A 14,137-nucleotide genomic window follows, 5' to 3' on the forward strand; every position below is an offset into this window, starting at 1 on the left:
TACACAAAGTGTGCAAACAGCTGAATGTGCCATCACTTACTTTACCTTGTTTTGTGCACTGGCACTACAGATTTTTAACAGCCAGCGTTTACAAACTGGGAATCTCACATTTGGAAGATGTTGGTATTCAACATGTAAATGGAGGCTCTAACAAAAGACACTTTGGAGTTGCAGTATAGGAACTGTTGGATGCAGGACTTTTTAGGGCTCACCGGTTTTAGAGACTGCGGATCTGCTTCTGCTGCATCCTTTTTGGCTGCTTTTAGTGTCTCCAACACCACCCCACCCTCAGCTCAGTGGAAATGCAATACTAGTTACTGGAGTTCCTTGTGATGTACTCCACATCATCGTTTCTGTATAATAAAGTTCATTTTATATTTCTGTGATTGCTCTTCACTAAACACATAAACAAGGTGAGCAGTGTGTTAAAATCTAAGTCATCCAGAAATACACTGCCTCCTTGTCTGACATTCAGTTTCTGAATTTAGCATCTTATTTTTTCCTAATTACTGCCTAGTTAAAGTGTGAAATTATTTATCTCCTTCATAGTAGTCGTTTTTAACCGATGCAGGATGATACAAATAGATTTCACTGTCTCTTACTATTTACCGACAAGTTCAGCTTGTATTTTGTTCGCGTAGGTATTTTTACATTATTAGGCGTTTGTACAACAGCTTATAAACACGATGTAGTGGTTGAAATAATCAGAGAAGCCTGACCAGCAAGGCAAGACAAGACTAGATGCACTGACGGGGAACTTTGCAATGTCAGTGTTGTCCTCAAGTAGCTTCTCAAACTGTCCTGGCAGGTCACGTAAGGACAATTTGGCAGACAGCCGGGTCGGGAAACGACTGCGTTTACGGCCCGCTCTTAACAATTTTACTACCGCGCTTTTTGTGGAAGGGTCGATACTAAATCCACATAATAAAGAGTATAATGTTGTAAAATACTGTATATTTTTGCTCAGATTCCGAAATTTGTTAGCGCACCGAGAGTCGCCGAGGAATGACGTCAGGACGTAGCACAATGAATGATGACGCCGTTTGGCCACTAAAAAAATCTGCCGTTAAAAAATACCAGAGAATTAGGTCAGCAAACCAACCAACGGCCACATTATGAATGTAACTGCCGTGTTTTTGATTATATAACTTTTACAAAGACGCGAGCTGGCCATAAAATAACCTGCTCCGACGAGGAGAGAGATGTCCGGTGTTTCCAGCATCTGCAGACGCGGGCCGTAGCCGTTCCACCGGTCCGTCTGTCTGCCCGCCTGCCTCCGCTGGATTTGGGAGACCCGCAAGCCCAAACAACGTTAACGCTATTCCAGACCCGTCCAGGCTGGGGCTGAATGGTTAGCCGTGGGAAGGAGAGACACCGACAGACACCACCAAACAGAACCTGAAGGCTGCTCGAAAACCCCCCCCAGGAAATTACTTCTCGCCTTGTCTCGACAGCCTGGTAGCAACACACTGCACATTTCAGTAGTTCCAGTAAGTTTACCGCCAGACATGATCAATAATAATGAAAGCCCCGGCTAACACTAGCTTGTTGGCCCGCCTCATATACATGCTAGATGCTGTAGAGCTAAGTTAGAGGTCCTTTTGTTTGAATTTATTGCTTTACTGTTACTTTAATAATAACGAATTAGCTAGCTCACACCTCCAAATTGTTATTGAGGTGCTAGCTATTAATGCAAATGATTTCCTGGTAGCAGTGCAGCACAGCACACTGTACACAGTTAATGTTGTTGACACTATGCGACCTATTGAACAGACTTAACCAGCAGTAACTCATGAACAGCTGGCTCCAGACATGTTGTTGTTGTTGTGTCTTAAAGTGGGCATTACAGTTGCACATTTGCAACACCTCTATCACGGTGAATGACCTTGTCGTAACTGAGGCGGTAAGCATCAAGTTAAAGCATGACCTGCCTTAAGGGATCGTCATGAACACACAAAGACACAACTGAAATTTTCAATCCATTTTGCAGTAACCAGGCAATGTGCGCTAAATGTGTGATTAAGAAACTCTAAACCATATTCTGGTGTTTGTTAAATTATTCAGGCGATATCGTTTTGGCCCTGCTACCGTTGTAAGATCAATAAACAGCCTTTATGTGGGTTTATCCTGTGATACACTGAGTGACATGAGACATGAGTGCAGGTTTGGGCGGCAGTTCAGGACTACAGTTAATTTCTTTCATGTGGATTTTTTTTTTTTAATTCTGTTACCAGAATTAATGATTTCATACATAACTAATGACTCCAGTTAGTTAATCATTGTTCTTCACTTATTATTTTGTGCATTCAATGTATGCATCTGACCAACAGTTGATAATAACAACAATATGATAATAAAACAGAAAAAAGCAGCAACAGCATCCATGACTTTTTAGGTTTTTCCAACTAATGAATATTAGTGGGTCATCAGTGTGAATATGTCTTGCCATTGTTTGCATGTATTTGTATTTATTAGTTACTTCTGTGATGAATGTTACACGTGTTTACTTGTGTGTTTGGCTACATAAAGAGTAGGCTTAACACACATTATTCTTATGACAGGTAAGCTGTGAAATACCATGTTTTTTTTTTGTATACCGTTGTTTTTAGAATTTGTTAAATTCTACATATTAAGCAGAAAAGAAAATTTCTTCTCAAAGTTGTGAAGCTGCTTTTTATATGACTTGTAATGCTGAAGGAGCCACGTAAGAAGAAAACTTCCAAAAGTTTTTCAGTTTACTATTTATATGACAATTCGTATGTATGACATTTGCATATTTGTCGTTTCCCCCACCAGAAATACACAATGCAAGCACTCTTGCATGTGAACAGAACAACCTAAGACATGTGAGCCTCGACACTTCTGTCCCAGATCTTCTTTACCCTGCGCAAACAGTTTGGTTTGACAATGTCGAGTCGCCGGAAATCGACTACACCTTGCATGGTGCTGCCCTCTGATGTGGTGGAGCAGGAAGAGGTGGAGGAGAAAACAGAAAGGGCAAAGGATGAAGAGGTGATAGAGGAGGAGGAAGGAAAGGTGAAGGAAGGAGCAGAGGAGGGACCGACTGCAGAGGAGCTGGATCAGGCAGTAGTGGTCGTCCCCACCCCTCCAGATACAGGTGAGCTCCTTCTTGGCCTATTCTCCCGTGTATAGATGACAATGGCACTTCTGAATTAAGGAGGATGACATATCTGTCACAATGTTGTGTTATTATTATTGTAGATGAGCCCAGTGTCTCCACTGTAGAAGAAAGTGAAGTCCTCGCTCCCTCACTGAAACGCAGTGCTACAAACCCTTCTGAGGATCCAGGCAACGACCAGCCAACCCAGGAACAACAGTGTGACGCATCTGAGGAGGGAGGAGCAGACCCTGCCGCCGTTGCTGCCATCTCTCTCAGCAAGACCCCCATCATGAGGATGAAGACCAAATCTGAACCCAAGAGGATCGCTGTGTCACTGAAGTCAGCGGACGAGACGGCGGAGGGTTTTGGAGGGGGCGGTGAGGGAGAGGTGGGAGGAGAGCAGGAGCCCATCGAGGCTCCTCTTGGCCCGATGACGCCTGTGGAGATGCTGCTGCACGACTCCATGAAGCTCGGGGGAGGCGGCATGCTGGTCAGCCCGCCCTCAGAGCAGCAGAGGAAATCATCCACTTTAAACCCCACAGTTCTGCCCGCGGGCCTGGCACAGGTATCAAGTCTTAATCATGCAAGGGTTTAGCGGAGTGGGTGCAACAGCATTTGTATAAGAGTACATTTAGCTCTATCTGTGAGAAATTGGTACATGTTTTCGGACTCAACAGCAGCCCAGGCACAACAAACAGCGGGAAGGCTTTGGATAATGGGTGGCTGTTATGTTAAATCTCCTCAACAAAGAGGTTAGGTGTCAGCTTCAGCTACAGAACAGCAGTCCTGCAGCTTACAGATATTCATTGTCTTGTTCAGAGACACTTTGCCAGGACAGCAGCTTGTCCAACAGGGCTCAAGCGCATCTCCCATTCACCAGTATGTGGAATTATCAGTCCGGTCCTTGATATCCTCCTTCTCTTCCTTTATTTCAGGTGCTTTCTGCTTTCCAGGCCCAGCACACTGCAGCAGCAGCAGCAGCAGCTCAGCCTCAGCTACTGATTCCCCTCAGCAGCATCCCCTCCTACAGTGCAGCTATGGACACCAACCCACTGCTGGGCAGCACATACAAGAAGTTTCCTTACCCCTCCATGGTTGAGATCAGCAGCCTGGCAGCACAGACACAGTTCACAGAGGAGCAGATCAAGGTAGATGAAAGCTGTTTTGGGTGGATTACATGTGCTCACAAAGGATGTTGTGTTTTCAGTTTTTCTTTTGTAAGGTGAGGTACGTCAGAAAGCTCCAAGCATAAGCTTTTTACTAACTTATTGAATAAAAAGCCACCTCAATCTTAATTTAAAATTCAAGTCTGAAATATATACTAAATAGTGTCTATTTGTGTATTTTGTAAATGACAAAGTGAAATGTCCTCGATCTATACTCAGGTGTGGTTCTCAGCCCAGCGGCTGAAGCACGGTGTGAGCTGGACTCCAGAGGAAGTGGAGGAGGCCAGGAGGAAACAGTTTAATGGCACAGTGCACACGGTGCCTCAGACCATCACTGTCATCCCTGCTCACCAGCTCTCAGCCGCTGCCAACGGCCTGCAGTCCATTCTTCAGACCTGCCAGATAGTGGGTCAACCCGGGCTGGTGTTCACACAGGTAGGTAAGGAAAAACACATATCCAACAAGACTCGGCTTTGGCCTGCCATGCCTTGAACTTAAGGCTGGTATGACTTTGACATGCTTTAGTTTGAATTAAGTCAACTTGGATTGCCTTTTTTGGTTTGGTTAGACTTTGGTTTAGCTGGTCTCATTTGAAATGGATCAACTAAAGTTGGCTTGAACAATTTGATTTTGATTGTAGTTGACATGGACATGACATTGACTTTCCCTGCTTACTGCCATCTCTTCCAATCAGTCACAGCCGCTGTGTTCCATGAGCTGTGAAAGTAAGCATTTGCTTAAAACTGCATGATTTTATGTTTGTTGTTGTTGTTGTTGTTTGTAGTTTAAGGTTACAAAATGTTGATCAGATTCCCTGTCAGCACATAGGTATAGCATTATTTACTAGCATCAGTTTACTATTAATGGTCTTACAATAGGCCCAGGCAATGATTTACTGTACATGGTTAGGTTTTAATTCATCACCCTTTAATTCCACTGTATCTCCTCTCAATCCAGATGAACTGTTCAATTCATTTAACAATCAGTGCCTATCCATCCTCAACCAAATGGCAACATTTAAAACCAGGAAACTAAAATCAAATTGCCTCCCCTGGCTGAACAGTCACACTTGAGCCCTTAAGAGACTCAGTGGAAGATCAAATACGATGAAATAGAATGTAACTTCTTTAAAAGCCAATGTTGCTTTATCAGAAAGCAATTAAGGATGCAAAGTTGAATTATTTTCCTGAACTGTCATCTAGGAATAACCATAATCCTCAAGTTCTCTTTAAGGTAATTGATTCTGTTATTAGTGGCCTTTCCACTTTCTCTCCTGTAACGGACGGTGAACTGTCTGATAAATTTCTTGCTCATTTCGTAAAGAAGGTAGAGGATATCCGATCTCAAATCCAGCCTGACTTTTGCATTCTTTCCATTCCCTATGTCAATTCTGCCACTTTTACCCAGTTTCAACTCATTGCAATTTCAGTGTTAGAGCACACAACCTCCCATATGAACTCATCATCCTGTATTCTTGGATAGCATCCCCACTAAGCTGCTCAAGGAGGTATTCCCCACTGCCCACTGTAAGCCCTGTTATTTTGCAGATTTTGAACAACTCTCTGACCTCTGTGTTTTTTTCCAGACAGTTTTAAGCATGCAGTTGTTTACACACTGCTAAAAAACAACTCATTCGGACCCCCTGTGATTAAGGAACTACAAACCAATGTCAGTCTTTTTTACCTAAGGTTCCAGAGATAGTAATTCGATACCAACTGATATATTTAATGAATAATAATACTGTTTTTAACAGTTTATGGTTTTAGAGCATTTCATAGTATGGAGACAGCAGCTAAGGTTAAGGTTAAGGTCACTAATAGCCTACTTTGAACTGCAGACAGAGGCGACTGTCTGCTGCCTTTGACACAGTTGATTGCAGCATCCTTTTATATGATTTGGAGACCTGGGAAGGCATCAAGGGCTCGGCTCTTAGTTTATGCACATACCTCTCTGACAGAACTTTTTCTGTCACCCAGGGTAACTTTTCTTTCTCGACAGCTCAGTTGAATAATGGTGTCCCTCAAGGCTTAGTTCTTGGCCCCTTTCTGTTTTCTACATAGATGCTGTCTCTTGGCCAGGTTATTCAATAAATGATGTGTTTTACATTTTTTATGCAGATGACACTCAGTTATACATTACATGAAATCCTAGCCGCCAAGCTGACCTCAGAACCTGCCTCTCTTATATCAAATCCTGCATGTCCCAAAATTTCCTTAAATTAAATAAATGTGAAGTCATTCTGTTCAGTTCCCCAAAATCCATCAGCTCCTTTGGTGCTATCCTTGGTGGTTGTACAGTCATGTTTCTTCCAGCTCAGGTTAATATCTAAAATTATCAATTGCTGACCTACAAAGAGTTATACATGCTTTTATCTATTCTCGGCTTGATTACTACAGTGCACTTTACTCGGGTATCAGCCGGGGCTCCCTCTACCGTTTCCAGCTGGTACAAAACACTGCTGCCTGACTTATTGTTTACCCATTTTATCTGCCTCATCTGGTTTTATTTTTTATTTTGTAAAGCACTTTGTAATATTGTCAAGAGAAGTGCTGTGTAAATAAAGTTTTTTATTATCATTATTAAAAGGCCCTCTGTAGGTCTTTACTGTAGGTGATAAGCTAATATTCTCAGTCTGCTGGATGTTCTGTGTTGGTTATGGTGTCTGGACAGACACACTTTACTAATCGGGAAAGAGAGATGCATTGTATGGTAATGTAGTCTTGCCAAAACAGCACAAGTCTAGTTCCACAAGTACATGAATACAGTTACACACCCAAAAAATTGATTTACGGCCCTTTCCATATCCATATCGTCAAGTGTTATAAATGATGTCTCCACGCGCCTTTGACAACAAACTGACTCTCTGTAGGTCGGCCCAGGGGGGAGTCTTCCAGTGACCAGTCCCATCACTTTGACAGTGGCAGGGCTGCCCAGCCAGTCCCAGAGCTCCAGCAGAGTTTCCTGCCAGCCCACCCCAACCAGCAGTGAGCTGAAACGGGCAACCACTGTCCAGCCTCCCTCTCTTTCTCCACAGGTGGGAACAGCACTTGTTGCTGCCTTTCACACTGCAAAAATGTAGCTCTCAAAAACAGGATGAAAAAGCAATACAATGGGGAAAATGTTCCTTAATATTAGCAAAATGATCTGCCAACTAAAATGGAATAAACTATAGTAGTCTCAAAAATAAAAACAGAATAACCACATGGTACCAGTTGCATCTAATGTACAAAGTTACTCACACCTCATCTGTAGCCATTTTGTATGTCTCCTAACATATTCAGTGTTTTGTTGTTCATTGTTTAATATCTAACTCTGCCCTGTCCTTTCTAAGGAGAACTCTGCCCTCAGTGCTGATACATTCAGTTTGCGGCCTAAGAAGTCCAAAGAGCAGCTGGCAGAGCTAAAAGCAAGCTACCTGAAAAATCATTTTGTCACTGATGCGGAAATCGCTCGGCTGATGAAGCTCACCAACCTGACAAAGGGAGAGATCAAGAAGTGGTTCAGCGACACCAGGTACAACCAGCGCAACTCCAAGAACAGCCACGTCATTGTTTTCCATGACGGAGGGGGCAGAGGAAGCGGCAGCTGTAGTAACAGTGCAAGCACCACAATTGTTATCGACTCAAGCGATGAGACCCCCACATCTCCCCTTCCTCCACGCACTCCTCCTGTGAAGGAGAAGGAGTCGCGGCCCAAAACATGGAATCCATTTCCAGATTTCACCCTGCAGAAGTTTAAGGAGAAGACTCCGGAACAGCTGGTGGTGCTGGAGGAGAGTTTTGAGAAGAGCAGTACCCCATCAGATGAAGAACTGAGCCGCCTGAGGACAGAGACTAAACTGACACGGAGAGAGATTGACGCCTGGTTCACAGAGAGACGAAAAATGCCATCTGTCAGCACCTCCTCCCCAGATTCTTCTGAAGGAGGAAAGGCGGAGACAGACGGAGCAAAATCAGGAGACATAGGAGCAGGGGCCAGCTCTTCTTCTCCGTCTGTGTCCTTGTCACGTAAAGGTAGTCAAACTCCTCCTGGCGGTCGAAGTAAGCAGCTGCCTGCTACCAGTAGCAGCAACAAAGACATGAAAGATAAGAGTAAAAAGACTCCGGAGCAGCTCCACATTCTTAAAAGTGCCTTTGTGCGTACCCAGTGGCCCACCCCAGAGGAGTACGACCAGCTGGCAGAAGAGAGCGGCCTTCCTCGCTCCTACATCGTCAGCTGGTTCGGGGACTCTCGGTACTCGTGGAAGAATAGCAACTTGAAGTGGTTCTTCCAGTACCAAAGTGGCAACATCGAAGGGCCAAATGGTGGAGGAGGCAGTAAAATGGGAAGCAGCAGCAGCAGCAGCAGCGTTGGTCGAAAAAGACGTGTCAGAAATCGTGGTTGGGGTCGGTCCCGAACTAGAAAGCAGCCGAGGAGGTCTGCTTCCTTCAGTGCAGATGCCAATAGATCTCCCCCGTCGAAGAAATTCAAGAGTGGGAAGGAGATTCTGAAGGAGTACTACCTGAAGCACCACTTTCTCAACGAGCAAGACCTGGATGAGCTTGTCACAAAGACCAACATGAGCTATGAACAGGTAATGAAAGATGTGAGAAGACGTGTGTCAACTGTATCATGTTATAATCAGCTTCTGATCTGTGGACCAAGTACCTGACATACATATTAATGAAACTTAAATGAGCCATCACTGCTTGATTTTAGGTTTTTCTGTGTGCATAAGAGAAACATCTGCCTGGTGCAGCAGCTAAATCATTTAAGGTTTACTTTCATAAACCAACTCCCACCCAGTAACATGAATTATAAACAGCAGCAAGCTGAAAACTCTGGACTGATTACTGCACATTCAGCTTTGTTATGCCACCTTCCTTTAAAGCATGCTCAGCATTAGCGCTAAAGACAGTCAACATGATGGATGCAGTCCTGCAGATGTTTAATGTTGCGTCATGATTTTGTTGTCCAACTGTTAGCTACAGCCCTGCTCTCAACATGCCGTTTAAGTGTTTCTCTTATCTTCACAAGGTGAGGGAGTGGTTTGCCGAGGTCCAGCGACGTTTGGACATGGGCTCAGATCCCTTCCACGATCCGGCCATAGGAAGGACGGACGGAGACGAAGGAGAAGAAGAGGGAATGGACACGCAGGGAGAGGCATCGGCAGCCGCCGAAGAGCAGAGCGGCGCAGGGATGGGAGAGGAGGAAGATGATGAAGGAGATGAGGAGGATGACGGCGATGATTCCGACGACAGTGAGGTTTGGGAGCCATCACGTAGCGTCAGGAAATCCCTGTCAGTTTCAGAAGACTAATGATGGTTGGACGCATGGTGAAACATTATAGATATGTTACAAGAGAATACTGATATGATCAATGCTGGAAGACAGTTCGCTAAACAAAGTCTTTGTGCCGCTGATTTGCATGTACACTCATTCGCAACATGAATTCACTGTTCAAACTATTTCTGAATCTTGTCTATACGAGACTAACAGATGGACTATTAGCTTTAGCTCACGTTCTCAACACTTATTTACTGTAAGTAATGTATAACAGTTAAGACAGGATTCAAGGTAAAGAAGGAGTATTTAGCAAACCGTGCTAATCCATTGTGGCACACCAAACTCTTCAAGCTTACAAAACAGCAGTTTCAGAATATTTTGTCAAAAGGAAATACCATGAAGTGCAATCTTCAAGCTGAGCTGAAGATGAAGGCTGTACCCAAAAAGGTGTCGTATCAGACACATCCATACAGCCGTCTTTAGAAGCAGCTGAGGAAAAGTAAGAGATTTCAGGAGGAGTTGACAGCTTCAGTGTCCACCATGCCCCTTGTTAAATTTGCACTTGTTTCTTGCTAAAATGAAGCCAGTGAAGGAAGAGTTATTTACACATTTATGCTGCATTTCCTTGAGACGGCGTGTTGTTGCACAGGTCTGATTTCAAACTTCTGTCTCCAGTGCTATGAATGTTTCACCCCCTGGCTCCAAACTAACACAGAAAAAAAAGAAAAGACTCATCTGTCATGTTTACAAAGGTGCTTAAAGGTGTATCACAGCTAGACGTCGCTCCTGAGCGATGTCCCCAATGAAACTGGCATAAGTTTACTTGAGGAACCGGTTGCTTTTTACATATTACAGTATCTTTTTTTCGAGCACTTGTGAAGATCATCGCAAGGACCAGATAGGAATGAGCAGGTTGTTTGAGCTGACATGGATTGATAATGACACTGAAAGTCAGGCATTTTATCTCGACATGAGGCAAAGTACCTTCTTGGTGAATGAATGCCGGGATGCTTTTAAACAACACAGGATGTCTACCCAAGTCTTCCCTTTATAGTGGCTTGTTGTTTCATGAGTATTATAGATTTTTAACTAACACCTACATTTCTGATGGAGAAACCCCACAGTATGTGTTTAATATGCACTGTTATTAATGTTTTTAGACTAATTTTTCACCTTTTGATAGAATACATCTTGTGCTATTATAACCTTTTTAAAGGTTTTTTTTGTTTGTTTGTTTGTTTGTTTGTTATGTAGATTCAGACAGTGTGAGGCTGTTGTCCCAAAGCTGAATGTGTTGTCTCCTGAGCAGTGAGCTACAGTTTGAGACAGTGGCACTTTTTGTGTGAACTAAATAATGGCCGCTGTGAGGCAGGCGTCCGGGTCCACTGACATGATAGAAGCAGAAGTGTTTCGCTGCAGCGTTTTGCTTGGCGTTTACTCGTGAATGGATGGACTGAATTTTAAGATGAAGATGCAGCATTGCAGTTTTCCCCCAAACTCTCTGAACGTAAGCACCAGCTGCTGCTCCGGTGTACATTTAGAGCAAATCAATCCACAGGTTATCACCTTGACGAGACTGCAACCACCACCAAATCACTGACACATGGCCTTTAGGTTTGGGCTCATCTGCTTGTGTCAAAGACGAGGCCTGTGAATCATTAGTGGTCTCGACCCGTACTATAGAGAAAGACTGTTTAACAGCATTTCAAATGATCATTTGACTCCAGTCTGCACTGAAGAGAAAAACGTGAAGCACCTAAACTAAACTTAAAAAAATGCACTTTGTCCACTTGTGTACATTGTGGACTAAATCCTGATTAGGCACCTTAATCTCTTATTATACCATAAAATGGCTCTGAGAGACCAAATCTGTTTTTTTGTACGACGACAAACTGAACCAGTGTTTTGCCTTTTTTATCCTCAGTGTGTTTTCAGGAGGAGGAATGAATTTATCCACTTTTCTAATAATATGTGTTGTTTCATAGTTGGTGTTTCTAAGGCTCAAAAAACTAGTAGAACAATCACCCGCCGCTTTCTTTCGCTAAATTGCACAATTTGAGCCCCATTTTGAATCTTTTCTCCTTTTGGAAAATGCACACGTGTTCTATTTGTCGTTCTGTTTTTGTATTGTTGCTTTAAATGGTGGGAGTTGTCTCCCGCCTCTCCTTCTCTGTCTCACTCTTTACCCCTCTCCTCCAGTCCACTTTTGTAAAATGAATGCCTAAACTCTTGATGCACTTCCCAAGACATGTTTTTGTACATGCAAACTCTGTCTCATTAAATTGTCTACAACACAGGGAGAGAGAGACAGACAGACAGACAGACGGGCTTCTTCAACAGACTGTCCAGAAATGAAAACATTCTTGGAAAATTCACTTTCTCTGGTGGAAGGGATTGTTGTGATGCCTGAAGAAACAGCACATCATTCCCTCTGTGGTGGGAAGTCTACCAAATAATGCTCCTCTTTCTGTTTCCCTCACGCTTTACCGCAGTAAATTGACAGGACAATAGACTGAAAACTGTCTCGGCTACAGTTCTTCACAAATTTGGGGGGAGAGACTCCGATGAAGCTTTGCTGATAAACCTATGTGCCTACACGGCTCGTACGCTTGTTTGAACAGAATTCACCGACAGAAGACGACGGGAGAGAATTTGTCGATGCTTTGGAAATCACGCGCTGTTGGCTGATTCTAAAGGGAGGCTTGTTCAAACTAAGTTGTGATGCATGACCGAGCTCTGCTTTCTGCTGACGCTAAAAGATGCCTAGAAACTCTGAAGTTGACATTGGAAACTTCTGTTCTAAGTCCTTAAACAGATACCTTGGTGTTCCGAATTTTAATGTATTTTTTTTCGCCCGGCACTTGTCACACTACACGTCAGCACCTTTATTTTCTTGAGTCTTTGAAGGCAGTGTGGTCTGTTAGCTGTGAACTAGCTAAGCGAGCGTGTTTAGAGCCACTGATGGAAACGTTGATGGATTTCGTTGTAATGTGACAAGTGCCGGTCCATGAAAAAGAACAATTTCCAAATGTTAAGGTATACCTTCCTTTTGTCTAATACTGCATGCAATAACCAAGATGAACAACTGCTCATTTGTACATACTATATTTTGGGCTCGTTATACTTGGCACAGTAGAAGCCTAATCTGCTATGAATCCTTTGTGTAGCTTTAATAATAGCAGTTACTTTTCATGAGCGAGTTGACTGCAACCATGGACCTGTTTTGGACAGACTTGCTTCAATTAGCTAGCTCCATTTTTGAGCAACATTACAGGCTGAGAGTCCTTTGCTCTGAATTATGCTATTACCACAATTTGCAGTCATTGTGCAGCAGCCATATTGTGCCCTTTTGTAGCCGTTTGAGTCCTGCTACTTCACATGCTAATTTCTACACAGGCTACAAAGTGGCTGTCTGCAGTTAGCGTGTTTTAGTCCACAGGTTAGGCTTGTGCCTGCCCCCCAGGTATCCAGCCCAGTCTTTTACAGTGTGCTCTTTCTTTACTATAGTCTGTTTTTGAATGGTTTTATATGTTTCTATCGATGAAAACTGTGTCATTAAAACTCTTTCCAGACATCAGTGGATTGTTTGTTAACAAGACAGACCCATACAATATGTACAATAGAGTAGTGTTTTTGAAATAGAATCAATTTTAGAGGTCAACCAGTGTTGCCCAAGGGGCTTTTTGGTACTTTTGTTGCAAAAAAAATATTTATATATAGAATCAGAACTCAATAGAACAGACATGCACTTTTGATGGGATGGTAAAAGTGAATGTCCTGATAGCACTGGGAAAGCATTTTCTTAAGAGTGTGTCCAAATTTGAGGCTTTACAACCAGGCTGCTTTGTAAAAAAACATATTTCAAATCTTGCTTAAAGGGCCACCCCAATGATTTTAAGTGCACTGGTCACTCAAGAGTACTGTTCAGCATAAGAGAAACTGATGAAAGACACAAATCGGTTGCATTATGGGAAGTGTAGGCTCCTGTGTTTTTGGATCTTGACCCAAACTAGATCATCCTCTGTGACTCTTCTTTTATAATCTAAAAGAAATGGCAGTACTAAATCACTGGAGTGGTAGAAAGAGTACCAGCCTGGCTCGACTACGGCACAACTGTCCAATATCTTAACAAGAAAAAAAAAAAAGCCACTCTTCTCTAAGTATTGGTGATGTATTTGAATAGCTTTCCCAGGTTGCTGAGGTGCAGCGTCTGCTCTCTGAGTTGTGATTTTATATCCGACCGTCATCATGTATCCCAGTTAACCTTGTGCAGTAGAGCTAAGAGCTAACATTGTGATCCGAGTAGTTTACCTGCTGTCCTATTGTGCACATAATGTCATATCTGTGTCCTTCGCTGTACTTCTGCTATAGTCCTCACTTGTTTTCTGTATTTACACAGGTAGTTGGTTGAATGTTTCTAACAGCAATCAGAGATTCAAACGTTTTCGCTATACAGCAGCCTGCTTTTTTGCCAAAAAAAACAAAAACAACAAAAACACCTTGTCAGAATTGTAATATACTCTACGTATAAGTGGATTTTTTTTTTTTGTTTTTTGTTTCATTCACAGTGGAACTTTCACCTTCT

General features: G+C 43.0%; 1 protein-coding gene across 2 annotated transcripts; it reads left to right on the forward strand.

Annotated features, from left to right (window-relative positions):
• The first annotated feature begins 1,018 nt into the window (after nucleotides 1–1,018).
• Nucleotides 1,019–13,673, forward strand: zhx1 (zinc fingers and homeoboxes 1). 2 transcript variants are annotated; one of them, XM_076736523.1, is made up of 8 exons: nucleotides 1,019–1,490; nucleotides 2,797–3,118; nucleotides 3,223–3,686; nucleotides 4,057–4,269; nucleotides 4,507–4,722; nucleotides 7,157–7,321; nucleotides 7,619–8,860; nucleotides 9,304–13,673. In XM_076736523.1, the coding sequence occupies exons 2-8, from the start codon at nucleotides 2,908–2,910 to the stop codon at nucleotides 9,583–9,585; spliced, it is 2,793 nt and encodes a 930-aa protein (XP_076592638.1). In that variant the 5' UTR covers nucleotides 1,019–1,490; nucleotides 2,797–2,907; the 3' UTR covers nucleotides 9,586–13,673. The 2 variants fall into 2 exon arrangements, with proteins under 2 accessions (XP_076592638.1, XP_076592639.1); XM_076736524.1 differs by having other exon boundaries at nucleotides 1,356–1,490; nucleotides 7,622–8,860.
• Nucleotides 13,674–14,137: the final 464 nt, after the last annotated feature.

Source organism: Chaetodon auriga, chromosome 8, assembly GCF_051107435.1.
Source record: "Chaetodon auriga isolate fChaAug3 chromosome 8, fChaAug3.hap1, whole genome shotgun sequence".
In the NCBI taxonomy this organism is placed as follows: Eukaryota; Metazoa; Chordata; class Actinopteri; order Chaetodontiformes; family Chaetodontidae; genus Chaetodon; species Chaetodon auriga.

Bases quoted from the DNA above. Each gene is read 5' to 3' on its own strand.
- zhx1 (XM_076736523.1), top strand. From the start codon at position 2,908: ATGTCGAGTCGCCGGAAATCGACTACACCTTGCATGGTGCTGCCCTCT. The intron at 3,119-3,222 runs GTGAGCTCCTTC...TTATTATTGTAG, and splicing joins CCCCACCCCTCCAGATACAG to ATGAGCCCAGTGTCTCCACT. The intron at 4,270-4,506 runs GTAGATGAAAGC...ATCTATACTCAG, and splicing joins TCACAGAGGAGCAGATCAAG to GTGTGGTTCTCAGCCCAGCG.